Source organism: Equus przewalskii, chromosome 3 (genome assembly GCF_037783145.1).
Source record: "Equus przewalskii isolate Varuska chromosome 3, EquPr2, whole genome shotgun sequence".
In the NCBI taxonomy this organism is placed as follows: Eukaryota; Metazoa; Chordata; class Mammalia; order Perissodactyla; family Equidae; genus Equus; species Equus przewalskii.
The window spans coordinates 49,291,082-49,316,994 of NC_091833.1; the positions used below are offsets into that span (position 1 = coordinate 49,291,082).

Genomic DNA, 25,913 nt, shown 5'->3' on the forward strand with positions numbered 1-25,913 from the left:
GCATTGAGCATTAATTTGTCCCAGGCACTTTTCTAAAAGCTCTTTGCACATGCACTATCACGTTTTGATCCCCACGAGGGGATTTCACGAGGGAGGTACAATTATGATCTTATCATACAGATCAGGAAAGGGGGTAGTTAAGTCATTTGCAGGCGTCCTACAGCTGGTAAACTATGCACCGGGAACCAGGCGGTCAGCGCCGAGCGCCCAGGCCCTTGTCCACTACAAGGTAAGAAAGGGACCAAACCCGCATCCCTTCCTCGGAGAGTCAGAGGCAAACAAGGGGCGGAAACCCAATGACCGGCTAGCCTACTTCACTAATGGACACCTGCCCCATTAGTCTCCAAGCTCATTAATAGAACTGCATTAGTTGTGCTTTTTCATGCAACTGAACTGACAATGAGTCCCGCAGGGCAAGAATCTGGACGTCTTGGTGTTTAAGGGGCCTAAGCCATTCTCTTCAGGTTCTTACATCTTTTTTTTTTTTTTTTTTTTTAGTATTGGCACCTGAACTAACATCTGCTGCCAATCTTTTTCTCCCTTCTTCTCTCCCCAAAGCCCCCCAGTCCAGTTGTATATTTAGTTGTGGGTCCTTCTAGTTGTGGCATGTGGGACCCCGCCTCAGCGTGGCCTGAGGAGCGGCGCCACGTCCGCGCCCAGGATCTCAACCGGCGCAACCCTGGGCCGCGGAAGCGAGCGCGGGAACTTAACCACTCGGCGGGCCCCTTGTTCTTACAAGTTTTTAAATAAAGGAAAAAAAGCGCCAAACAAGGTTACACGACCTGTGGTACAGTAAAAATTTACAAAGGCAAATCACTGCTTCTGCACACCCGCTCCGGCTGCGTTTGAAACCTCATTTTGGAGATAACACGTAGGTCCAAGTCTCACACCGGGTGACTGTGAGGACCGCCCACTGGCTTCCCCGCAGCCCTGCGACAGGTCCTGGAGAAAACTGAGGACGCCCCGATTTAGGCATCGGTTTTGTTTCTAATTTGTAAAGCCGGTAAACAGCCCCCGGAAGCCTCGGAACTAGAGAGCCGGGCGGCGGGAAAACCACTCCGGGCGGGAGGGCCCTCGGAACCAAAGCGCTAGAGCCCGCCCCGCGGGACTGCGTTTCCCGAGCACCGGGGGCGCGGCCTGGCCGGCGGGGCGGGCCGCGGGGAGCGGTGGGGCGGCTGCGGGCGCAGCGGGGCGGCGGGCGCGGGCGCGGACCATGCTGAGGGGAGCGTGCGGCCGGCTTGCCTCGTCGCTGCGGGGGACGCGCGCGCCGCCGGCCGCAACCGCCCAGAGGCGGCTGCACGCGTCCGGGGCGCGGCCGTTGGCAGACAAAAGCGAGGACCCGGAGGGGCCGGCCCGCGCCTTCGACCCGGCGCTGCTGGAGTTCCTGGTGTGCCCGCTCTCCAAGAAGCCGCTCCGGTGAGACGGGCCGCCGTGCGGGGGGGCGGGCCGCGCGCCGCTGCGGGCCTTCGGGCTCGTCCTGTGTCCTCGCGGCCATTTTCTGGACCCGGGCCCAGCCGGCTCCCACGTACCTCTCCGGGCGGCGAGGGCCGAGCGAGTTACACGGCCGGCCCGCGGGTAGGGATGGAAGCTTTAGAGGGTCGCCGCCGGGGAACCCTTAAAATGCCGATTCCCGGGTCCCCGGCGGACAGAAGCGGAAGGCCTGAGGGCGGGGCCTGAGCCAGTACGTATTTTCTTACAAAGATCCCACGTGATTCAGATTCAGGTTTACGCGCTGTCGGGATTCAGGACTAGTCCAAGGCGGTCAGATTTTTAAGCGAAGATGATGAAAAGTATTGTGGTGGCCTCCATATTCTTGTGCAGTGCCTGGCGGCCTTAAGCCTGTCAGCTCCGTGTGCTGCCCTTGGGCGTTAGTTCTGGACTGGCCGGGTTTGTACAGGCCCCTTCGTCTTTGACCTAGAGTCCCTGGGTTGCGCAGCTCTGCAGTCCGAGCTGCCGACGCTGAACTTTGACGACGCTGGGTTTGCACATCGAATACACTAAACACCCAAATGTTACCAGTCTTTATCTTGGGGGGTAGATTGCTAGTAATTTTTATTTTCATCTCTTTGCATTTCTCTTCCTAGATTCTTCCCATAATGAACGTATTACTCATTCAATGTTCTTAAACCTTGAAATTACCACTTTCTCCACCTTTTAGGTAATTCTGTAACCAGCTCACTGCAGACCCGCCGCTTTCCAGTTTCATTTCTGCCCTCTCGTCTTTCTCAGACTTCTGTTTTGTGCATGTTGATTTTTCGGTGGTTTCCTTCTAATGGATCAGTTAGGTTGCTCTGTTAAGCATGTATCATAACACGAAGAAGTTGAATTTTTCTCTAGTGGCTATTCCGGTAGTAAATTGACTCGGATGGTTTGAGGGTTGACCAGAGTAAAGAAATATTTGGATAAAAGGGGAGATCTTTTCTGACTGGTATAAAAAAAAATAAAGGCATAGCTTGAGAATAAAGTGAAAAAGAAAATATGAGAGAAACTGACTAAAATGGGAAGAATTAGAGATTCGCTTTCTAAGAGAAACAGTTCAGTTGGCTATTACTGCTTTTAGAATTGAAAGTATTTTAATTGTGCTTTTCTGGGATTAAGTCTGTGCCAAGAATTGGATAAATGGTGTTGGTTATTGAATATCAAGCTCTTCCAAGCATTTTGTTTTCCACGATTCATCTTGTTTTTCTTTTTCCCCCTCAGGTATGAAGCATCAACAAATGAATTGATTAACGAAGAGTTGGGAATAGCCTATCCAATTATTGATGGGATTCCTAATATGATACCGCAGGCAGCTCGGATGACACGTCCGAATAAGAAGCAAGAAGAGATGGAGCAGCACTAGATCATAATTAAAAACAAAACAACGAAACACACACCAACTCAATTTTCTTACCACCATCTAGGTTTTAACAAGTCAGCGTGGCGGGTTCGTTTACTAAGTGGGGGAGAAGATGTTTCTCTCTCTTCCTACATTGACTGTCCTTATTCCCCTGGTCTCTTTAGCAGGCCTGTTGTACTCGGCCTCTGTGGAAGAAAACTTCCCACAGGGCTGCACTAGCACCTCCAGCCTGTGCTTCTACAGTCTGCTCTTGCCCGTCACCATCCCAGTTTATGTGTTCTTCCACCTTTGGACTTGGATGGGCATTAAACTCTTCAGGCATAATTAATGCAGCCAGAGCCAAGAGGGTGTATTTATTAATGATATGTCTCGAGCATCTGTCAATGAAAGCTCAACTGCGTGGAAATACTGGAAACCCACTTAATTTGCAGGAAAGATGCTTTGCCTCGCTTCTCTCAGAGGCTTGGGACTGCAGGAGGTTATGCTGCAGAAGCTTCTTTTATTGTACTTGGGTTCTGCCCTGTTTTTTGAAGTTCTAATTTATAACTGCTGTAGCAGAAGAAAAATTTCTACAAAGTGTCTTGGAAATTAACAGACCCAACCATCATCTGATGACTTTATTTCTTATCCCATTCATGTAAAAGTTAATAATCAAAATTTTGTTTGTTTAGATTCAAAATCTTTGGTAAAGTCACATGTTAAGGATGACTGAAATAATTCCAAAGGAGCTGTTTGAGTTCTAGAGAAATGCGTTTCAACTAGTATGATATAAAACTGTACAATAAAGTGGAAATTTCAATACAAGTACAATAAAATGTATGTGAAAAATTCTGAGTTCGTAAGATTTCCTTTATTTCTTTGGCACCAGATGCATACATTGGTAATGATAAAATAAGGTGTTGATACTTTCCATAAAGAAAGTTTGTGGTACAGTAGTCCCCACTTATCTGCAGTTTCGCTTTCCATAGTTTCAGTTACCTGAGGTCAACAGTAGACCTCGTATGGTCCTGACATCCAGCCTTCGTCATGGCTCAATGATCCTCCTGACTAATCGTCAGAAGGTCAGTAGTAGCCTAATGCTGTGTCATAGTGCTTAGGTCATTCACCTCACTTCGTCTCATCTTGTAGGCGTTGTACCATCTCACATCACACGAAGGGTGAGTACAAAAAGGTTTTGAGAGGCCACATTCACATAATTTTTATACAGTATAATTGTTCTATTTTACTATTGTTAATCTCTTAATGTGCCTATTTTTAAGTTAAACTTTATCATAGGTATGTATGTATAGGAAAAAACATGGTATATATAGGGTTCGTTACTCCCCGCGGTTTCAGGCATCTGCTGGGGGTCTTGGAACATATCTCCCACGAGTAAAGGGAGACTACTGTTTTTTGGTTTTGTTATTTTTGTCACAAGAGTTTGGTGTGGGAGAGAAAATGTAAAAAATATTCTAAATTTTAAAATGTAGGCTATGTTTAAAGAGGCACTTAATACCCCAAATAGGATAATTTCTCAGCAAAGTGTGTACCTTTTGGGGTAGAGGTGAGGTTGGAAGTCTTGCAGAAAGCTGGTTGTGTCCTGTTGAGCTTAGAGCTATGTTTTGAGCCACAGATCAGTTTATTTTCCTGCTTTAGGAGATTATTTAGCACTACTAAAGGCATAAGCATTTGATGCAGTAATAGTTCCTGGTTTTCCAGAACTTTCAACAAGACTGATTGAGAATAGTACAATAACTATTTGAGGTAGACAAATGTTTCAGTAGTTACCCTAAAGAAACCAAAGAATTGAATGTAAATTTAATTAGTAGAATCTTAAGGTAGTTTAATAAAAGCTTTAGACAGCGATTCTTCTCTTTTAAAAGAAAATTAAAACATGAGGTTACAGGTGTTTTATATTGCATTAGTTCAACGTATATACTGTAGAACAAATCACATTTAAAAAATTACCCTATGGCAATATACAGATAACCAAGAAGACTATAGATGTTCCCATCATTTCCTGAATGGAATTATTGTTCTTTTTAATTTACCCTAAACCTCGCTGTGGTCAGTGTAAACAAAACAGTTTTGCTGATAAAATAAGCATTGTATTCTGAAAAGACAATTGCAGCTTTTGCAAGCATTTTATCATTGTAGAGGAAGCTGACAGGCATACCCCTGGGGGAGCTGAGTATGAACTCCATCTTCTCACTAGTAAAATTTATTTAGCAATCACTTGTATATGATGTATAAGCTGTCCACTAGGTACTCTTCTAAGCATTATTACACAAAATCTTCTTTACTCTTATAACCTAAAGGGTAGGGTCGGTAGTATTAGCACCATTTTCCAATTGAGGTAGCTGAAGCACGAAGGTGAAGTGATTTACTGAGGGTAACGCAGCAGTAATTGGACTGGAGTGGAAACTGCCTGGCAGTGTGGCTTCAGCCTGCCTTCCTAACCACTATACAGTACTTCTTTACTTTGAGCAAACTCTTCCTATTTACAAGAAAAGTAGACTTAGGACTCGAAAGGCTTGGATTCAAATTCTTACTCAAGCCTTACTGTTTTCCTAAGGCATCATATATTTCATCTCTATTCTAGCACTTAACCTTGTACTGTGATTGCCTATTTTCTGTCTCCTGTCTGGACAGTAAATTGTTCAACATTTTTTATCTAATGCTTAGCGCAGAGCAGGCAAAAAGCCCTGCCTGACTGCATGAACACATGGCTCTGACAAGCCTTATAACTTTAGACAAGTTTCCTAACATCTCTGACCTTCATCTTTAGGGCTGGAGATCCTTCCTCTGTTTCTTTCATAAAATTTCGAGGAACAAATTAAAGTTTACATGTGAAGGCACTTTGTAAAGAACTAAGTGATACTGATACTGACTTATGGAATGGCAGCAAGCGGAGCTCTGCAGACCCAATTCCCCGGTGAAACAACCCTAACTGGTGAAAATCATAAACAAAACAACTATTTAAAGTCTCTGGAAATTGTCCTAAGAGCATACACCCAAATGAGGAAACATATAAGAAAATCTAAATATTGGTAAGTACAGCAGAATTTGTGGCATTTGAACCACCAGCCACGTCTTTCTCCCTGTCAGCTCAGTGATGGCTCCTCCAGAAGGGTGCGGCCAAGGATGCAGGGCTCCCTCTCCCCCAGCTCCTAGCTGAGGGTTGTGGTATCTTCCCAGGAGGTGCGGGCCACAAGCAGAGTAAAGGTAATTATGTAATTATAAAAGCCAGTGTAAATGCGTATTTCGTCTTTTTTCTTAACTGATTTGCAGAACAACTGTATAAAATAAAACATATGTAATTGTATTTTGGGGCCTGTATCATATTTGCCATTAACAGCACAAAGGAACTGGATGGGAACAAAGCTATATTGGAGTAAGGAAATGACACCAGATGGTAACTTGAATTCACAGGAACAAGTGAGAACCAGGAAAGGTAAATAAGAAAGTTAATATAACTAATGCTACAAAAATATATTGTTCTCTTTTCTTCTCTCATTTTCTTTAAGAGACATTAAATTCCATAAAGTAGTAACAAAGTCTTGTTAGGTTTTAACATGTAGGTGAGATATGAATGACAATAATAGCACAAAAAGGGGGAAAGAGAAATAGGGCTACCTAGAAGTAATGTTTCTGTACCTCATGGGCACTCGTAAGAACAGATCTGCAGTTTTAGAAGATTTCTCAGGCCCTCATACACTGTTGGTGAGAATATAAAATGCTGAAGCTTCTTTGGAAAACAGTCGGCAGTCCCTCAAAAGGTTAAACACAGAGTTACCATATGACCCAGCAATTCCACTCCTAGGTATATACTCAAGGGAGATGAAAGTATGTCCACACAAAAACCTGTGCACAAATGTTCATAGCAGCATCATTCATAATAGCCAAAAAGTGGAAAACCATTCAAATGTCCATCAACTGATGAATGGATAAATAAAATGTGGTATGAATACAAAGAAATATTTGGCAATAAATAGGAATGAAGTACTGAGACATGCCACAACATGGATGAATTTTGAAAACATTGTGCTAAGTGAAAGAAGCCATTTATAAAAAAATCACATATTGTTTGATTTCCTTTACGTGAAATGAGCATAATAGGCAAATGTATAGAAACAGAAAGGAGATTAGTGGTTGCACAGGGCTGGGGGTGAAGGGGAGAGTGTGCTTATGGCTAAAGGTACAGGGTTTCTCTCTGGGGTGATGAAAATTTCTAAGATTGATTGTGTCAGTGGTCGCACAATTCTGTGAATATACTAAGTCCACTGAGTTGTACACTTTACATGTCTGATTTATATGCTGTGTGAGTTATATGTCAATAAAGTTGTTACCAAAAAAAAAAAGTATCTAAATGTCCAGCAAAAGGCTCAGTGGTTCCAAGTCACTTGCTGGAGGTCACGAGGCATGGTCAAGAGTGGAATGTAGTCTTAAGCCTTCTGAATTTTGTCCACCGCATTGTGCTACTTCTAGTGACCCTCTCAGACACAACGCTGTTTCCTGGGCATTCTTCACGGGCATTCTCCACCAGCGTTCTGGTGTTCCTCTCCCAAGTTCCTGACTAGCAAATCATCCTGGCTTCCTATCCGTTATGGGGACTCTCCTTTACTAGCTTCCCTTTACGAGCTTCGGACACACTCCATGACCCTGGCCTCACCACTTCGGATTGTTGCACTGTAAACCCACCGTGAGAAACACTGTTTCATTCTTTCACTACTTGGGACTCTTCCCCACTCCCCGATTATTAGCTGACTTCACAATGACAGGCCATCTGTTGCCTCCTCAGAGCATCTTAACAAGGTGATCTTCCTTAGTGTCATCTGCACCACTAACAGGCAGCATCTTTAACTACCTTGTGAACAAGATCCTTCCCACCAGCTTTCTGAGTGAGAATTTCCCATTCTGAGGGATCAAAAAAGGACTTGTCATAACCTGCTCTCCCTCTTCAATCTCTTCCAGTCCTGCAGAGTGGGCTGTTAAGGAAGCATCTCTGCACTTTAGATTCTGCATCTGTAAGATGGAAATGATGATACTTACTGCCAGACCTGCTGGGAGTTTTAAGTGAGGTAGAAAATATGAAATTGCCAGCATAGCCAAGAGTTAAGAAAGTCTCACTACTGTGTGCAGTTGTGGGGAGAAAGGCCTGTCCCCTTTGCCAAGTGCTGTCCCTCTTGGTGAAATGCTCCACTTGGAAGTGGTTGCTATCTTGTGCATATGCCACCAGGTGGCACTTCTGGCTAACTCATGGGGCCACTGGCAACTAAGCACTCAGGAAGCAGGAGGACTGCACTTGTGAAATGCTGGGCCAGGGACCATAGCTCACAAATGCTTACTAATGCGTCATCATGGCATCTCCGAGATAGCCATGAGAGCTGGCGTGAATCCCAGGAAACAAGTGGGAATAACCCAGGTGGAGGCAGAAGTGGAACTGAAGAGAGAGGAGGTGAGGAAGGGGGAGGGGTGGGGTGGGATGAGACAAGGGTTCCAAGCAGAAGTAAAAGCATGTGTGAAAACAGGAGACTGTGGCCCACTGAGGAAACTGAGACAGTTAGAAACTACTAGAATGAAGTACACTGTGTGCAGGGCAATGGCGGGAAATGAGGCTAGAGCTGTAGAGGGGGTACCTCAGGAAGGATTTGGGAGCTGTAATCACAGTGTTAACAAAATTGGACTTTATTTGCCTGATGTTCAAATCATTTGATTTGTGCAGCTGAAAAACACTATGGCTCTCATTCCCAGAAAAGGAAAAAGAAAGCATATGCAAAATTACAGGGGGTTTGTATGCTACAGACCCCTGCGGTGGCAAGTGCTCATACTTCACTGTCCAGTATAGTGGCCACCAGTCACATGTAGACACTGAACACTTGAAATGTGGCTAATGTGACTGAGGAGCTGAATCTTAAATTTTAATTTTGATTAAATAGCCACATGTTGGACAGCACAGCTCTAGACTGTTTTTCCCACTACGGCCAATGGAAGTTTTGTCTTCAAAATTCCTCAGACTAAACCTTATCTACAGCAGGTAGATAAGGCGTCTACCTTAGTGCTCAGTGCAGATATGAGATTTCCAGCCTCACAGAACATTCCGTTGGACAGTGTTGGTCTAGATACAAGGAGACCAGTTGAGAGGCGATTGCAGTGAGGGGCCAGGAAATGATGACTGCTTGAACTAAACCACTGGCAGTGGGGTTAGAGAGAGAAGTAGAACCAGGATCGGCAGGACTTGACTGACGTTCTGAATGTGGGGATGAAGAAGGCGAGGAATGGAAGACGATTGCAGGCTTCTCCCTGGAGACGCTGGAGGTACCACTCCAAACTGTGGAATACAGGAAAAACGATCATTTTCTTTTTGAACATGTTGAGATTAAGGAGCCAAGGGGCGTGCAGGTGGAGACACAGACTACACAGAAAAATGGTTGTGGTTCTGGAATGTATCAGTTACGGGAGGTCAGAGAGAGAGATCTGGGTACCAGTAGCATGGAAGGAATAAGTGAAGCCATGGAGTTGATAAGGAGGATGTGTAGGTGAGAGAAGATGACCACACTGGCACTTCAGGTCAGGGGAGTGTCAGAGTAGCACGGAAAGAAAATGGGAAAGAAGCCAAGAAAAAGAAAGCCACAGTCTAGCAGTTGATGACAATTTTGAGGAGAAAGTTGTCAGTGTTTTCAAATGCAATAGATATAAGATAGAAGTGGACAAGTTTCCACTGAAATTTGCAACAGGGAAGTCACCTGTGACTTTAATTAGAGCAGTTTGAGTGGGAGAAGCACCACTTCAGCTCTGGACAAACTACCGAGACAATTATGAGAGAGAAAGAAACTTCCGTCTTATTTAATGCACTGTGTTTTGGAGGTGCCTTGTTTTAACAGCCTAGTCTGAACCCTAACAGCTCTCCCTGCAGTAACAGCGAGTCTAAAAGAGCAGGGAGACACCCGAACAGTCAGCAAGACTTTTATGTTAATTTTTGAGTTCTTCATTTTATTTTTGAAAATATTTCCAAAAAGGGGTAAAGAGTGTGAAGTGGGGTCAGCCAAATCCTCTGTTGTTGTTGATGGCTACTTGAAGTGCTTCTTCGACTCTTTCCATTGTAGAATATTTAGGGAGGTAGAGGACACTAAAACATGTTTGTGCTCTTATGGGATCTTTTTCATCCAAATGTTCAGGACAGCAAAATGTTATTTTCATGTTCTTTACACCTTTCACTTGAAGTCTGTCAGTTCCTGTAAGAAACACTGAAAAGAATAAAATTGAGTGATTTATTAGAGAAAAAAACATGTTTATTCAAAAACATTTATTGAGGGCCCACGTGTGGAGTCCCACATTAGACAACACTGGGGACCATATTAGGACAAAGTCTGACACAGTCACTGCCCTCAAGCAGCTTAGAGTCTGGCTGGGAATATTAGATTCTCATGCAGAAAACGACAAACAGCAAGAGAAAAAGGAAAGGGTGTAAGACAGCCAAACAAGGGGCCCTGGAATTCAGTGCCTCCTGAGCGTAGATGAAGTGGTGCAGGGCAGAGACGGAGAGAATCAGGCTGGGATGATGGGGAGACTCCAGAGTTGGGAATCAAGCTGGACCTTTAAGGAGGGAAAGCCTTCGAGAGGCAACAGGAGGTGGGTGAGGGTTCAAGGCAGGGCAAGGAGCTTCAGAGAAAGCCTGAAGGTGGGAGGGTGCAAGGTGAGCTCAGGAACGTAGAGACGAGGGAACTGTTTGGCTGGAACAGACTTCTTCTAAGAGGTAAGATTGGAAAGTTAGGTTGGGCTTCTGGAAAAGTCTGAATATCTTCCAGCGTACATATTACCTACAAAAATAATAAGATAAATGTTTCTCAAAATTACATAAGAAAGTGAGAGAGAAAGTCATTAAACAAGTCTCAGGAAAACCACTGAGTAGGCATGAAACTGAGATCAAAATCTGGAAGGTGAGGTAAAATAGCTTGGAGACAAGGGACATTCTACAGCTTGGCTAATCCCACAGGGCATAGATGATTGAATGATGACACGACTACAGAACAAAGTCTCAATAGTTAGCTTGGATGAAAAGAAAAACTTTAAAGCAATAGGCAGGGTTGAAGTCACAGGAAAAAAGACCTATATTAACATTTATTTATTTACTTTTATTTTGGTGAGGAAGATTAGCCCTGAGCAAACATCTGTGCCAATCTTCCTCTACTTTGTATGTGGGATGGCTCCGCAACATGGCTGATGAGTGGAGTAGGTCCATGCCCAGGATCCCAACTGGCGAACCCAGGCTGCCAAAGTGGAGGGTGCAGACTTTAACCACTTGGCCATGGGGCCAGCTCCTAACATTTATTTTTTGATGTTGGGACAACCAGCACTGAGGACATTCAACTGGATTAGGAATGCCTCTTACAACTATGATTTGTCGTGAATGGTGCCTATGACAAACCAGATTTTCTTACCCCATAAAAAAGACCTAAGATTATAGATCTATTCCTAATGTAATACTCACCAAGAAATTTCTTCTTTTCCTCCAAAGTCAATTTGTGTAAAGCTTCCCAAAACATCACTATGGTGGGATGTGAACTGTCATATCCTCCCGCATAACGTGCATTCTAAAGGAAAATGCAAAAAAAAGGAATTCAGGAAATAGAAAAGAAATTTAAATTCAAACTACTTGGTCTTTATGATGTACCTTTTCAAATGTTTCCCAGTCATAATCTGTATTTCCAATAATCACATCCTTGAGTTCTGCAGGATGGAAAAATCCAATAATCTCCTTGTCACACACTTTGTAAAATCCTCTTTGAAATTCTTCATAAACTGCCTTTATAGAGATGTTGAAGATGTAATTGACACACTTAGAAACATAGTCTCTCCTTTAATGAAACAAGAAATGATTTCAGCTTACTGCAACACCCTGGGCAAAACTGGGGGAGGGGGTGGGAAGAGGATGATAAACAGAAAAGAAGAGCTGGAACCCCTAACAATTGAGTGCTGCGCACATGCCAGGGATTGTTACAGCTAGTTCTCATATACTATCCAATTTAATCTTCATAAAACTCTCTGAGGCAGAATCTTATGACATTTTAGAGAAGGGGAAACTGAGAGAGTAAATTATGTGATTGCTCAAGGTTACACCATTAAGAGAATTGACACAGATTAGAATAAAAAAAGTTGTGAAGAATAAAACCTGACCTGCCGACAGGATTAGCTCTGGGGAGTGGGCTTGGAGTTGGGGAAATGTCACATTTTATTTTATACTCTACTGTAGGCTCTGAATTTGTCATAGTGAGTCATTAATATTAATTGTGGTTCAACACAAATAAAGGGGGGATTTAGACCTCCAGCTATGATGGACTAGCTTGCAGCAAATTCTTCTCTCAGTGAGAAGAACTAAAAAAGCCAGATAATATACAAAACACAGCCAGCTCCAGGCTTCCAAATCTGAGTCAAGGCTCTAGAGGCCTGAACAGAGGAGAGAAGGGAAGCTCACCGAGCTGAGCCCAGCATTTGACCTGCCATTCTTCCCTTTGCGCATGTCCCGGTTCTTTCCAGGACAGGGCCAGGCAAAAAGTAGCTGTCAGGAGGCAGAGAACCTTATTACATCCATCAATAATACTGTGGATAAATTGGGATATATTCATAAAATATACTATAAAGCTGGAACTCTATTTCTTGATCTGTACATTTATGATTTGTGCACTTTTACGTATGTTATACTTCAATACAAAGTTTTTTAAAAAAAATAATGATTAAAAAATTTTTTTGAAAAAAGGGCCAGCCCTGGTGGCCTAGTGGTTAAATTCAGCATGCTCCACTTTGGTGGCCTGGGTTTGATTCCTGGGCGTGGACCTACACCACGCTGTTAGCAGCCATGCTGTGGTGGTGGCCCATATACTAAAAAAAAAAGATAGAGGAAGATTGGTGCAAATGTTAGCTCAGGGCAAATCTTCCTCAGAAAAAATAAAAACATTTGGCTTAGGCAAGAATGCTCACTAGAAATCTCTTTGCTACTCTGACCAACTATCAAGGGAACGTTCCCTTGATATGGCATCCCATAAGGTGCTGGCAAGTCAAGATACCATGGTAACATCTAATAACGTTAACAAATACTAAGTGCCTGCTATGGTGCAGGCATCACTGTGACTACTCCAGGTACTGGATACACAATGGTGAGCTACACAGACCGGGTCACTGCCAGCATGCAGCTCATGACTGTGGGGAAAATACTGACAAGTAAATAAGCAAATAAATCCTAAAGGTAGGTAGTGTGTGATATGAAAAGAAAAAGTAAAGCAAGGTACGAGGATAAAGAGAGAGGTCAGTGGTATCATTCTAGACAGGAAGCTAAGGGAAGGCCTCTCTGAGAAAGCTACTTCCTTCCCTACCAGAATAGGAACTCCAGGAGACACACTATGCATACAACACGCACAAACTTCTCTGCCTTATTGGAAAATTATAATAACTACAAGGAATTTTCAGAGCCCAGTGAAATAAATATAGTGTATAAACAAAACAAATATTTCATTTCTTTGTACCTACTTGTTAGTCTGGTCGACAATTATGTCACTTCCATTAGGAATTAATTCTTCTGCATTTCTGTCCCAATGCACCTGCAACCACAAATGAACTCAGATAACTATCTCCAAAATAATCCTCAACAATCTCTCATCAACAAAAACAGTTTAAAGCATACTTCTTTTCCTCAAGAATTTGCAGAAACGTCCATTTTTGTCATAAAAACTAGCAAGGAATGTACAAATAAAAAACGACCACTTTATGTCATGCAGAATGAAAAAAGAACTTAAAGAGATAGATGATCTATTTTAAAACTACTGAAAAAATTGGAAGTATCTCAGGATTCACTTTATAAAGTATAGACCTAGTGTGGCAGACTTGCAAAAATGACCCCAAGTTCCTCCCATCTCAGTATTCATGCCCCTTTGCAATGTGACTCTGCAACACCTCCCATCATGAAGGAGAGTCTATTTCTTCTGCCCTTGAATCTGGGTGTGGCCACGTGAACTACTTTGGCCAGTGGGATCTGACAGAAGCAAAGCTTGAAAAGAAGCTTGTGCATTGGGGTTCATCTTCTCTCTCATCTCTTTATAACCCTGAACCATCCTGTGAAGAAGCCTTAGCTAGCCTCCTGGAGAATAAGAGACCACTGGAACAGAGACAAGCTGTTCTAGCTGGCACTCCATAAACCAATCAGCCTGCCAACGACCACGTAGGTGAGCGAGGAGGCCACTGGAGACTATCCAGCCCAGCCAAGTTGGTCCAGTCCAGAAACCCATAGAATTATGTTTGTTGTTTTAAGCTACCAAGCTTAGGTGTTGTTTGTTATATAGTAAAATCTGACAACACCCAGCTCATGAAAAATAAGGGAATAAAACCTTTTGTGCTAACTAATTCAGAAGTTCATTTTTTAATGAAAGTAAAGGGTGACATGTTTAGGTAAGTATGTAAAGGGTTTATCAGATTAAATCTGATCTGTAATCTGGTTTTTATTGTTACTCACAGTAAAATGGATATAAAATACTTCTCCAAAGTCTTCACCTTCATCATCCAGAAGTGTTTGCAAACTCCTAAAGAACAAATAATTTTGTTTTTCAGAAGTCAGTAATCATGATCATTAGATATATCATCTGAAATAAATGTCAAGCACATGACTGTTGTGAAGGCGGGAGGTCAGGTCCTTAAGAACGCCCATTTCTCTGCACATTGACAGTCTAAATAGGGCCAGACCTCAACTATTTGTGTGAGGTTTAGAAGATTATTTGCAATTCTGCAGGTTCTCCACCTGGTTCCCACTCTCTTCCCGTCATCCTAAAGTCCTTTACTCAGTGACTGTAGGCTTCTATTTAGAAAAGGATTGATAACATATTTACTGGTACTGAAACATTCAAATTGGTGTTACCTTTATTTAAGCTTTTGAACTTTACCTACAGAGTAATAGATCTCTTTTAAACATGGGGTATCATGCAGGAAACATGAGGAGTGGGTAGGTCCAAGGACCTTCTCTGTATCTCCCGTTCCAGTATCAAGCTTAAGACAGACTGTAATCTGACTACCTTAATTGTTTCAAGGCATCTGTGAGAACAGAGCTTATAGCACAACGGATAGCAGCCAGTCTTCTCGTGTCTCCATCCTCCGTTGTCCTATGGTGCTTTACGCATACTTTTTAAGTACAGTCATGTGCTGCATAACAACATTTCAGTCAACGATGGACCACATGTATGATGGTGGTCCCATAAGATTAGTACCATACAGCCTAGGTATGTAGTGGGCTATACCATCTGGGTTTGTGTAAGTACACTCTATGATGTTCTCACAATGATGAAATCACCTAATGACACATTTCTCAGAATGTACCCCTGTCATTAAGCAACATATGACTGTAGCACATCTCATATTGTATTATTTGCTCATTCACTCAACAAACATTTATTAAGCACCCCAGTGGCAGACATAAGGATGTAAAGTTGAGACTAAGACATTACCATCAATGAGAATAGTAGGTAAGATATGCTAATGACAGTCTCAGCCACAGTCCTGTGAGATATGTGCAGCTAGAAACTATGTAAATGGTACAGGTATGACTTGGAAGAGCCTGGTTAACTCATTCCAAAGGGATATGTGTCACTGGGAAAGAAGGTGGAATCCACGGTGACTTTTTCCCCACTGGATTTTTTCTTCTTTTCTGGGAAGGATTTGCCCTGAGCTAACATCTGTTGCCAATCTTCCTCTTTTTTCTTTTTTTTACCCCCTCAATGCCCCAGTACATAGTTGTGTCTAAGTCCTTCTAGTTCTTCTATGTGAGCCGCTGCCACAGCATGGCTACTGACAGACAGCTGGTGTGGTTCTGTGACGGGGAACCGAACCTGGGTCACCAGAATGGTGAGAGCGCCGAACTTTAACCACCAGGCCATCAGGGCTGGCTCCCCACTGGACTTTTTATTATGGAATTGTGATAAAACAGACCATGTTTTATTCATTGCATTTTTTCCAAGGGTGTGGGAGAGCAAAGGGAACTCAGCTGACAAAATTGGATTCATCCTAATCCTTGGTTCGTGATCCTCTCTCATTATATATCCATGGATGGCTTATTTGCTTATTTATGGGTGTGTTTATGAAGAACACCTGGGAACTTGCCTCCAAAGCAAGAGCTTAAACACTGATAATACCCTATACCTACCTACAGGGGATACCTCCCCACTCCCACTTTTCTACCACCCCCTAAACGTGTTACAATTATCTACCAGTTTGAAGAGTGTCTTTTTTCTTTCATTAAGTTATCTCTTGATGAACAGAGAACTTTACTCTTACTGCAGTTAAATTTATCAATGTTTCCTTTAATGTTGGTACTTTTTATGCCTTTCTTAAGGAATTCCAAAGGTGAGAGAGATATCTGTCCCTATTTTCATCATTTTTGCATTTAATATTTAAGTCCTTCATCCACATGGAGTTGATTTTTGTATATGGCATAAGGTATCTGCTCTCATTTTTTCAGTACTCCTATTAACTGAATAGCACTCCTATTCCCATTGATCTAACATACTGCCTCTAACAAAGCTCCATAGGTGTATGGGTCAGTTTCTGAGCTCTCTTCTGTTCCACTGGAAAACCTACGCCGATACCATACTGTCCTAATTAATACGGCTTTCCAATAATTCTTCATATATGGTAGGCCAAGTTCCTCATCCGTTTTCACCTTATGAATTATTTCTGGCTATTCCTGGCCCTTTGTTCATCCAAATAAATTTCAGAGTCAGCTTGTCAAGTTTTATAAAAAGCCTTCTGGGATTAAAATTGGAATTTTGTTGAACACACAGATCAGTGCTTCTCCAAGTGTGACCCAGATGAGCAACTTCTGGGAATCCCTGAGGCCTTTACAGGGGTCCATGAGGCCAAAACTATCTTCATAATAACACTAAGATGTGACCTGCCTCTTTCACATTCTGCCATGGGTATAGAAAAGAGTTTTCCAGAGGCTATAATGATAGCTAATACAGTGAGTATGTGTGTATTCCTTTACTTAAAACATTTATGACTTTTAATTTCTAATACTGTAAATATTGACAAATGTAACCAACATAAGTAGAAGCTCTTTGGGGTCCTCAATAATTTTGAAGAGAGTCTGAAGATCTGGAAGTGTGAGAAATGCTGACACAGATGTAATGCCCTTCACCTTTGCTCAGTTTATGTGCATTAAGTTTATTGTCGTCTTAGGCAGAAACGTCAGGTCATTTTCAATGTTTTCAGTAAAAAGTAACAACAAATTTCCAACCTCCTTTCCAAATCTTGTGCTTTTGATATTTTTTCCTTATCTTACTAGTATAATTAGTATAATGATTAATAGTTGGAATGGGAACCAGTCTGTCTGTGTTCAAATCATGGTTCTGTCCCTCCAGGGCCCGGGGCGAGTTACCTAAGCTGTGCTTCAGTTTCCTCAGCTGTAACATGAGGATAATAATAACAGGATCAGACTACTGTTCTCATTTTTTTAAAGAATACTTTAAAGATTTTGAAGTATTGCACTGCTATGAAATAGTATTCCATTGAATAAATATACCAAAAATATACAATTTCCTTACTGAAGAACATTTAGGTAGTCTATATATTATGAATTGTATGACACAATAGACATTAGTATACATAAATCTTTGCATGGTTGTGTATTTCTGAATGTGAAGTGTCTAGACATTTCACAGGTAGAATTGTGGGGTCAAAAGGGTAAACAAATTTTGATTCTGGTAAGTCCTGCCACATTGTTCTCTGAGAAGGAGTTACCAGGAGTTACCAACTTCCACTTCCACTAACCATACCTGAAATCAGAGTGAACCTTTTCCTAAATCCTCGCTAACACCATATAGCATCAGTATTTCTAACCACTGTCAATTTGAAGTACATATTAGCCTCTCATTTAATATGCATTCCATGATCACTAGTGAGATTGATCATCTTAATATTTATGACCCATGTCTATTGCTTCTTTTGTGGGTTGCCTGCTTGTATACTTTGTCAATTTTTCTTGCGGATATGTAGGAACACTTTATACAGCAGGGATCTTAACCCTTTCTATTATTACACCAATATTTTTTTGAGAGGTGCCAGCTTGTCTTTTAATTTAGAATGTTTTAAAGTTTTCACTTTAAAGATGATAATATGAAGCAACATTTAAAATAAACATCACTTGCAGATTTTGCACCAAGATGTAACCTGTGCTCTGTCCATGACTGTTTCTACATGAAGTTCAAAGATCAATGCAAGCATTGAGGATTAATTATAGGAACAATCAACTTTTCTTAATTTTAGAAAGTTAAATTAATATCCAACAATTCTTGCCAAAGTTAAAAATGGGTTAAAGTTCCTAGAATGCTACTGTTGAGCATGAAAATATTACTGCGGTGTGTGTATGTTTAAACATTTATCTAAATCAACATTAGATGGGGTTCTGAAAAGGAACTACATTTACTAACCTTCCGAAAACAGGACTGAGTTCTTTTAAGTCTTCCAATGATGGCGTCTGGTCCAAAAGTTTCTTAAACAGAGCCAGTGGGAAAGGGATGTTGGCAACATTGCAATTGAACAGGCAAAGTCCACAGAGAACCCCAAAGAAGAAATAGCTCTTCTTCTCAAATTTAGGCTGAAAAGAGAGAAAAAAAATCCTAACGTATTATGAATTTTTACTAGTACCTTGGAATATTTATGTTAGGTAAACCTTTTTTTTCCCTTTCACAAAATCAAATCACAAATTAAAACCAAAAAGCCTGAGATAGGAATATTTAGGGTTTATATTCAATCATTAAGTCGATCTAAATCCTTGCCACAGTTTTGATTACTAAAAACATTAACAGGATTGGGGGGCAAGGGGATAGGAGAGATGCTGCTTAGGGGGAAAAACTGCAATGAGTAGTAAATAAGTCCTAGAGATCTAATGCACAGTGTAATGAATATAGACACCAGTATTGTATTGTAATCATCGAATTTGCTAAGAGACTAGGTCTTAATTATTCCAACCACTAAAAAGAAATAATAATTACGAGACGCAACAGAGGTGCTAGCTAACACGACAGTGGCAATCATATTATAATATATAAATGTATCAAATCAACATGTTGTACACCTTAAACTTACACAATGTTATATGTAAAATATATTTAAATAAAAAATAAATAAAAGCATTAACAGAAAAAGAAACACATTAGGCTCAGTAATCCTCACAAACTAAACTTTTCACAATTTCTCTTCATAGCCTTTGTCTTCAAATTCATCAGGAAAAACAGAACTGAAACACAGAATGGGCACCTGAGAAAGGAAAGGTTCATTTTTATCTAGACCTTCTATAAATGGTCAAAAACATATATTGCTTAAGTTCTCCTGTGTCGGCATGGGAACTGAGGGAAAGCAGACCCCATTTTAGAGAAAATAATCACCTTTTTAGAATTAAAATTTATCTCCACAATTATATCAATAATTCCTCTCCTAATATAAAACAGTCTAGACAACCTAATTTTCGATGGAACGTGATACCTTTTCTGTCAGGAAATACCATAAGCAAACACGACTTACCCTGACAGGAAACCACATGTAGGAGGCCTCCTCGGGATATGTGAACAGCCCATATTCTGGCTGGGTCAGCTCTTCAAATAGACAGTGGAAAAACTCGGCCCTCACTCCTCCATAGTCAAGTGGAATTTCTCCACTAAATGAAACCTGAGGAAACAGAGCAAATAATGCATCACTTCTGGAGTTCTGTATTGCTATGTATTAAATCTCAGTTAATGACAGTAAGAGCTCACATTATTTGTGGACCCAAGTAGGCACTGTGGTAGGCATCTTACTCATACTATCATATTTAAGATTCCCGTTAATTCTATGAGGGTGAAGAGGCTTCAAGAATTTAAATAACTTTCCCAAAGTTATACAACTGCTAAGCGGAGCAGCCTACCTTTAATCCTATGTCTGTCAAACCTCAGAGCCTGAAGTCTTTACCACTAAATTGCCCTCAAATGGCATCATTATTATAGTCATAAGGTACATTAAATATAATGAAAAGAAACACTAAAAAATCATAAATATTAGGATTTTCAAAAAACTGAAAAAACAGCATGTGTAAAACATTTATCGGCTTGGTTTTTTACTCCTTCAGGAGGCGGTATCCCACCTGTTGACATCAATCCTTCCCCAAGACGATTCTATCCTAACCCATCTGCCCCTTCAATCACTCACTCTGTTCCTGCCTTTTCTGCTTGGAAGGCTTCCCTTCAGTTTACAAATGCGTTATGGTCTCCCTTATTCTTAAAAGAAAAAAAATCTCAACACCATTGTCTCAGATATAGGCACTACTGGCTCCTTCTACTCCAGGTTGCCAAATTCTGGAGAATGTACACCAACTTCCAAACCCATTTCTCCACTTAAATGGTTCTCTCCAAGAGGACCAAAAGCCTGCAGAATCCCCAATTCCAAAGATTTTCCTCGTGTCTCATCTCCCCGATTTCACTAACTCATTCTACACTCGGACCACCTTCTCTTTCTTCACACTCTTTTCTCCTTGATTTCTCTTATCAAGCACTATTTAGATTTTTAGTTCTCTCCCCCTGCCCCCCCACCCCTTAATACCAGAGATTCCACAGTTCTATGCCGGCACTTCTGTCCTTTCTCTCTGCTCTTTCCCCAGATGCTCATTTTCTTTTTCAACTTCATTTATCGCTTGCAGGCATTTAACCTTCATATCCATTTTATCTTCTCTCCTGATTGACACCCACTCATTTTCAAAGGCCTGCTCCACATTTCCATCTCCATGGATCACTAACACCTCCAAAAAGCTCCTTTTACTGACTTCTTTATTTAGATGAACACCTCTTCCATTCAATTCACGTTCAGTGAATTAGCTAAAACCTCTTAATAAGACCAGTGTCAAACCTTTACTTTGCACTGTCCTGTGGGCAGCTCCTTGAGCTCACAAAGCCTTTTTCCCACAAGACTGTCAGAAAGATTAAATGGGATAACACATGTAAAATGCCTCACACAGTCTAGAATATGGTAACTGCTCATCAAATGTTACCTACATTTTAAAAATAGATGAACGAAATATAAAAGTGGAACTAAAATAACTGAGTGGACCGGCTGGCTGACACAGGTTAGAATCACATGAGTTCATTAGATTTTAGCTTTGTGCAAAAATATGTAGGATCCACTGTTACATTCTTCCACGTGTTCCTTCTCTCAGCAGCAAAAACACTAAGTTTATCCTTTATTATACTTTACCAGTAACTCCCTCCTCAGATCTTCATTCTCAAATCGGTTTAGGTGATTCAAGACGTCCTCAATCAGGTGACTCCTTCTGACGGTTAGACTAAAGGAGGACGACAGAGCTAATTCAGGCTCTCCTGGGTCCACATTTCCATCCAGTGTCATAAAGCGTCTTTGTTCTTTCTCCTAGGAAAACAGACACGTTTCACTTCATTTCACCATTTGCTCTAAGGAGAAATTTATAAAGTGGAATAAACTGGTTCAGTTTAAGTGCATGTCACAAACATTTATGAGAAGAGCCTTATTTATACCGCTAAGCTATACCTTCAGGACTCGCCCCCAGGGAGCAGAAGAAACAGGAGACCTAAGGAGTGGGAAGCATTGCAGAGCCACCTTGGGAGAGGAGGAAAAACTGCAGGCTCCATTGGACTACTTTATCCTGTAAACACAATTACTAACACTTCAGGAGCCAAAGCTAAGGACCACAACAGGCAAAGAGACCCATCAGTAAAGAGCAAAGCAGTGCGCTGAAACACAATCTTCTCATTTGGAAAGAAGTTCAGAAGTTTAGAAAGGAAGTTGCTGCAGGAAAAGTTCCAGCAGGAGAGACCTCTCTACAGACATCCTATTCTAGGAGGAGAACCCAGACAGCAGAGTTTAGGCGACAGATAATCTAACAAGTTAATCTGAGAGAGAGACAGACAGACACACAGACTGTCCCTCTGAAACCAAACGGCAATGTGGTATCATTAAAGTCTGTGGCTCTTAGCAAAACAAGGAGTAGCCAAATACCAGTTCTATAAAATTATTACTGGAAGCCTGCTTAAAATCAGGAGAGAACAGTCACGAGAGTTGAAGCAAAATAAAGTTCTTATGTCTTTCCTCCTTTTATTTTCCTTTGTCAAATATTTCACTAACGGTCATACTTGGAAGTCATAAGTCAATTTTCTATTTTATTACAGTAACTGCATTATGTGAAAGTATCTGCTTTTATGACATATATTGCAATATTATTCATACATATACAGATGCATATTAAGAGTAAAAATGATAATAACAGCTAATGCTTTGGGGCACTTACTTCATGCAAGGCACTGTTCTAAATGCTTTACCTATGTTAACAAATTTAATCTTTATAAAAAAAGCAATAAGGTACGTTTCCCAAGGCCTTTTCAATTGTCCAATTTTAAGTTCAAAACCACTTTGCTGGATATGCTGACAAACAGAACCAACTCAGCCAGTGACAGTACACTGAAAGGGGGATACTTGCTACACACGTTTATTATGGCACCATCACAGGGCACCAGTCGTTTATCTGGGTCCAGATTTCAAGACTGCCGTCCCCTCTATTCTCACTGCTCATTTTTCCATTAGATGGGCCCTCCTTCTATCCTGGAGCCTACCCCAGTCAGGCCCACGTCTGCTGTGCCTCCTGAGTGCCATTCAGAAGACCACAGGCACCACCTCCAGGGAAAAGCCCCACTGCCAGGCCAGCTGCCCAGGCTCCAGGTTTGCTACTGAGGCCCTCAGATGCCTCATGGCCAACCCACCCCAAATTTGAGAGTCTTTCTTGCCTTCGTCTTTAGCTTACAAGCTCCTTGAATGCTATGACCATTCGTTTCACCATTGGGTGGCTCCCTTGTCACTCCTCAAATATTGTACGCTTCAGAAGGCGTTTATTTATCATTTGATTTGGTAATGAAGACAAAGCAATAGGCATACGTACCCATATTTTTAAAAGCGAGTCTGCATACAGTAGTTTAATTTTCGACAGAATATTAAAGATAAATGGAAAATGACTGAATACGACAGGAGAGTCTCTTGAAGTGTCCTAAAAACAGAAATGACAACGATTCTGACAAAGGAAAGGAGAGAGAAATCTTACACCTTTCCCCACAGCCTTTAATCCCTGATAGTTTAAGGTCTCAGTACTTAGAGCCAAAGCAATCCAAACTGCTGGTCAGTTGTACTTAGGCATATAAAATTCTAAGACGCTGTTTTACATGTTGTTAATGAAAGGTATATAAACCTAGCATTTTCAGTGCTCATTTAATTTAGTGGTTAATTATAAACTCCAAGCACTTTCCCAAAGAGTCTGTTCCTGCTGCAGCCTGCACTTCTGAAATGTGCATTAGTTCACATGCATTTGATAAACAGGGGAAGGAGACAATGTGGACAGCTGCTTAGCTCATACATGATTTTTGCCAGACAAGGATGGATGTGCTGGGAGTAGAATTATAACCTTCAGGGAAAAGGAAAAATCCCTCAGGTAGGTGCTGCTGAACTGGCGGCAAGAGCCCTTTAGATTTATTTTAAGAAAATAAAAGAGGAGTACTTACACCCAGGGTATCCTCCCCAAAGGGCTGCCCCAGAGGGCTGGCTCTGGGTGAGTCACGCTGCCCTCTATGCCACCTGAGGGGCAGAGCTCCACTCCCAGCTGTGTTGTCTCGGGACCACCAGTGCTCTAATCAGAGTGTGCAAAGATTTCTACCTTTGGTTTCTGGGCAATTTTCATGTTCTCGTGGCGCTCTCCACGAGCTGCCGGCCTGGCTGATCCCAGCTAGTGCCCCAGGGAGCAACCACTTTTCGGCTGGTGCTCTGGCTACAAAGCTGCATAGGTTTTGAGGGGGTCTGTCTTGTTTTTCCCACAAGCCTTGCTATTTCTACTGGACCATTCTGCAAAGTGCAAGGAGTTGTGGAAACTCATGAAAGTGTTACAGCACAGCTGCATGCATTAACTCACTGATGATCAATACCCCCTGTAAACACGCCACACTTACTGAGTTCATTTTCCAAGCAGACCTTTTATACACGTCTCCATAGAAATCAAGCCAGTGCGTGAGTTCGCTTACTTCGAAAATATTTTCAGGCACTTGACAATTACTCTGGTTTACCTTAAATAAAATATGACCGTGAGGAAGTTTTATATATACAGTTTTGCTTAATGGCTATTAATTAGATTATCAGAATAAATAGCAAATGAAACAGTCTTTTAACAACCAGAATAAAGTTCTATTCAATTCCTCCACTGCCAATGCCCCAGATTTTCAGGAACATAAAGAATACCTAAGATTTAATAGAAATTGACGATAAACTTCCAGTTATTTCTAATTCATAGAAAAGTTTTAAAGAACTTTAATTCAAAGAAAAACACAGTGCAACATGACTCCAAAGTACTCTAAGGCCCAATGCTTCATGTCGTTCTTCAGAGCTTAACGAGAGACCATTTACAGAATGTTCCCTCTGGCAAGGCGTATATTGGACATTCTCCTCTTAAACCATGGGGGAATTTTCCAGCGTTCCATCCCAGGATGCCCAGGGTTATTATGACATGCACGCGAACCCGCTGGCACAGCGCTAACCATCAGTCATGGAAGACACTGATAATGACACGAGATGCTCTGGTCATGAATGGCCATCAGTATTTGACCCGGATGGGCACAGTCCTGGTATAAATGACTAACTCTCAGGTGGTCTTCTAAAGGCCCTTCTTGGTTGTGTAAGTTAAGACATTTATCTGGAATATTCTTAGTGACTCTGGCCCAGAACACCAAATGATCCAGGCCTCCCAGTCCCACCGCCCGAAGCATGCTGAAGCTGCTTCACCCCTGTGACTACGGCCCTCTGGACCCTGCTGATCTCAGCCTTGCACTGTCAACAACCTCAGTGTCCCCAGAGTCACGGAGAAAGTGGGTGCTGCATCCTCGTGGCTTCCTGTGGTCCCCTTTCAGAGGTGGTGGGGGCAATTCTGATGTCACCTGTCAGAGTCAGAGGACAAGGCAGGATCCCTTGAGGACTTCTTTCGTTGCTGCTTCAGTATTTCTCAGGATTCTCTTCCTAAGTGGCACAAGCTCACTAGAATACACTTTCCCCGAGTTCTTCAGTAAATTTCTCAAAACCCAAATTATTACTTTTTACAAATCTTTCTATTTTGTACAAAACCTTTAAAAATAGCCAAGGGTAGGCACTGGTCTTTAGCAGTATGGCAGACTTTTTTTTAGCAGTATGATAGATTAGGCAACTTGATCCATTGAAAACAACCAGAAATACAAGATAAACCATAAGCAAACATTTTTTAACGCAATACTGATTTTGTAAGTAGATATGGAATAATTAGGTCAAAAACTAAGTGAAGGTGGCATTTGCTTTGAGAGTATTTGCCAAACCTGGTGTACATGAACTTCAGTTTTTAATGGTTGGGCCTTTAGAGAAAGGAGACAAAGCTCCAACTCCCTTCAAATTAGGGAGCCAACAGTAGAACCTCACCTCGTCAATGTGGGACCCAGAAGGGCTAAACCATCAGAGTGAGGGGGAACCAGAAAGAAACAAGCTCTTCCCTCCACTCCTACATCAACCCACCCCACCTTGACTCCAAGACAAGGCAAATTACAGCTGGTTATGGCGCTGAGTTGGGGAATAAATGTCGCCTATAGGATTTGTGATTACAAAAGCGCTCTCCTGAAAATTTGTACACCAAATTCATACCACCCAGAGATCTAAAAAGCTTCAAGCCAAGAATTTAATTCAAAGTAGTACCAGGCGCTGGCCCCATGGCCGAGTGGTTAAGTTCAAGCGCCACACTTTGGCAGCCTGGGGTGCACTGGTTTGGATCCTGGGCGCAGACTACACACTGCTCATCAGGCCACGCTGTGGCAGCGTCCTACAGAGAATGATTTACAACTAGGATATACAGCTATGTACTCGAGCTTTGGGGAGAAAAGAAAAACCAACAGCCGGATGAAGATTGGCAACAGATGTTAGTTCAGGGCCAATCTTCCTCACCAAAAAAGTATACCTTAAAAAAAAAATGCAGTACCAATCTGGTGGTGTCTCCAGGGGCCTGGGAGAAGCAAAT

General features: G+C 41.8%; 3 protein-coding genes across 3 annotated transcripts in view; 2 read left to right on the top strand and 1 right to left on the bottom strand.

Annotated features, from left to right (window-relative positions):
• Positions 1-1,115: 1,115 nt before the first annotated feature.
• PYURF (PIGY upstream open reading frame) lies at positions 1,116-3,670 on the top strand. The gene is made up of 2 exons (XM_008523687.2): positions 1,116-1,416; positions 2,701-3,670. The coding sequence occupies exons 1-2, from the start codon at positions 1,214-1,216 to the stop codon at positions 2,840-2,842; spliced, it is 345 nt and encodes a 114-aa protein (XP_008521909.2). The 5' UTR covers positions 1,116-1,213; the 3' UTR covers positions 2,843-3,670.
• PIGY (phosphatidylinositol glycan anchor biosynthesis class Y) lies at positions 2,952-3,670 on the top strand. Its single transcript, XM_008523671.2, has one exon. It carries the CDS (start codon positions 2,952-2,954, stop codon positions 3,165-3,167), a length of 216 nt encoding a protein of 71 aa, XP_008521893.1. The 3' UTR covers positions 3,168-3,670.
• Positions 3,671-6,119: 2,449 nt separating this feature from the next.
• Positions 6,120-25,913, bottom strand: part of HERC5 (HECT and RLD domain containing E3 ubiquitin protein ligase 5) — a 48,885-nt gene continuing 29,091 nt past the window's right edge. The window contains exons 14-23 of the mRNA XM_070614321.1: positions 23,839-23,952; positions 22,785-22,889; positions 21,074-21,244; positions 19,376-19,519; positions 18,283-18,449; positions 14,322-14,388; positions 13,343-13,413; positions 11,493-11,676; positions 11,310-11,412; positions 6,120-10,065 (exon numbers count right to left, since the gene is read on the bottom strand). Of these exons, the coding sequence (XP_070470422.1) occupies positions 9,860-10,065; positions 11,310-11,412; positions 11,493-11,676; positions 13,343-13,413; positions 14,322-14,388; positions 18,283-18,449; positions 19,376-19,519; positions 21,074-21,244; positions 22,785-22,889; positions 23,839-23,952 (1,332 nt within the window). The 3' untranslated portion in view covers positions 6,120-9,859. The remainder of the gene's footprint in view (positions 10,066-11,309; positions 11,413-11,492; positions 11,677-13,342; positions 13,414-14,321; positions 14,389-18,282; positions 18,450-19,375; positions 19,520-21,073; positions 21,245-22,784; positions 22,890-23,838; positions 23,953-25,913) is intronic.

What these genes read in the sequence shown, in the direction of transcription:
- PIGY (XM_008523671.2), top strand. Translation starts at nt 2,952, where the DNA reads ATGTTTCTCTCTCTTCCTACATTGACTGTCCTTATTCCCCTGGTCTCT.
- PYURF (XM_008523687.2), top strand. Translation starts at nt 1,214, where the DNA reads ATGCTGAGGGGAGCGTGCGGCCGGCTTGCCTCGTCGCTGCGGGGGACG. An exon ending in CTCTCCAAGAAGCCGCTCCG is followed by an intron (nt 1,417 to 2,700) that starts GTGAGACGGGCC and finishes TTTCCCCCTCAG; the next exon opens with GTATGAAGCATCAACAAATG.